The sequence below is a fragment of the Condylura cristata genome, unplaced genomic scaffold (assembly GCF_000260355.1).
Source record: "Condylura cristata isolate star-nosed mole 26May11 unplaced genomic scaffold, ConCri1.0 scaffold00026, whole genome shotgun sequence".
NCBI lineage: Eukaryota > Metazoa > Chordata > Mammalia > Eulipotyphla > Talpidae > Condylura > Condylura cristata.
The window spans coordinates 2,435,084-2,436,387 of NW_004567127.1; the positions used below are offsets into that span (position 1 = coordinate 2,435,084).

Genomic DNA, 1,304 nt, shown 5'->3' on the forward strand with positions numbered 1-1,304 from the left:
GAGCTGGCGTCTCCGCGGGGGCGGCGGGGCGGCGGCCTCCCCGGGTCTCCCCGGCCGCCCCGACTCCCGAGCGTGAGGGCGCGTGAGCACGTCGCCGTCTTCCTCTGCAGAGTTTCAGCTGGTGCAAGGACACCCTCCGGCCCTGAGGGTGAAGGCCCCTCCTTCGGTGCCAGTGGACGCTGGGCCGCTGCTGCTCGCCCCGAAGCCGGTCTCGGGCTGCGTCTCGCCGGGGTCCCAGGCCGGCCGTGCCGGCGTCAGCGGGGCCGGGGCCGCCGCCCGAGGATGCGCTCTGTGCGGGTGGGGGGGCCCAGGTTGTGGGTCTGAGGCCCCAAAGGGGAGCGGTCACGCCTTCAGAATTGAAGTGGGGGCGCAGCTTGGCCACAGAGTTTGGGGACATTTCGGCTATTTTGACTGAGAGTCTGTCATCGACTTTGTCGCTTCTCTGCAGGCAAGAACTGCCAGATCGTGCTGGCTCCCTGCTCCCCAAACCCTTGTGAGAACGGGGCCGTTTGTAAAGAGGCTGCGAACTTTGAGAGTTACTCCTGCCTCTGTGCTCCCGGCTGGCAAGGTAAGGGGTGGGCTGCGGCACCCGCAGTGCAGGCCGAGTGAGCGGGCACGGCCTGGGCAGTGGCCGCCACAGCCTCCCGCCCCGGTCTGGGGGCCCCTGTGCCCGGCAGACTCCACCCTGCGCCTGAAAACTGCTCCCCGGGAAACTACAGCGGGGCGGCGATGGCTTGTCGGACTCAGAAGCCTGCAGGGGTTCCCCAGAGCTAGAGAACAGTCGGGGGCTCCTCGGGGCGGCCCCCTGAAATCCCGAGGGCCCCCAGACCAGCCGCTCACTGCCGCGTGCCCGCCCCAGGCCCGCGTTGCGCCGTGGACGTGGACGAGTGCGTGTCCCAGCCCTGCAGGAACCGCGGCACCTGCCACAACACCCAGGGCAGCTACGTGTGCGAGTGCCCGGCCGGCTTCAGCGGGGCCGACTGCGAGGAGGACGTGGACGACTGCCTGGCCAGTGAGTGCGCGGGGCCCTTGGCGGTGTTGGGAGCCGCCCTCCCTCCCTCGGAGGCCAGGGGCCGTGGGGCTCACACAGCGGCACCCCTCCAGGAGCCGCTGGCTCACACCCAGGCAGGGTGGGGCACGCCCCAGGAGCCCGAAAAGCCAAACGGTCTGCTGGGGTCCGGGAGACACGCAGGGCCCCGCGGAGCGCGGCCGGCCCGTGCCCCGCGGGGCCTGGCCCTGGGCCCGCGTGGTGTTGCGCCCCTCACGGCTTTCCAGGGCCTCGCCGCATGGCTCCGTCCCAGGCG

At 71.5% G+C, this 1,304-nt stretch overlaps 1 protein-coding gene across 1 annotated transcript in view; it reads left to right on the top strand.

Moving 5' to 3' along the window:
- The window catches only part of NOTCH2 (notch 2), a 92,487-nt gene that overhangs the window by 71,837 nt on the left and 19,346 nt on the right, over positions 1 to 1,304 (top strand). The window contains exons 15-16 of the mRNA XM_012730013.1: positions 418 to 568; positions 860 to 1,035. Of these exons, the coding sequence (XP_012585467.1) occupies positions 418 to 568; positions 860 to 1,035 (327 nt within the window). The remainder of the gene's footprint in view (positions 1 to 417; positions 569 to 859; positions 1,036 to 1,304) is intronic.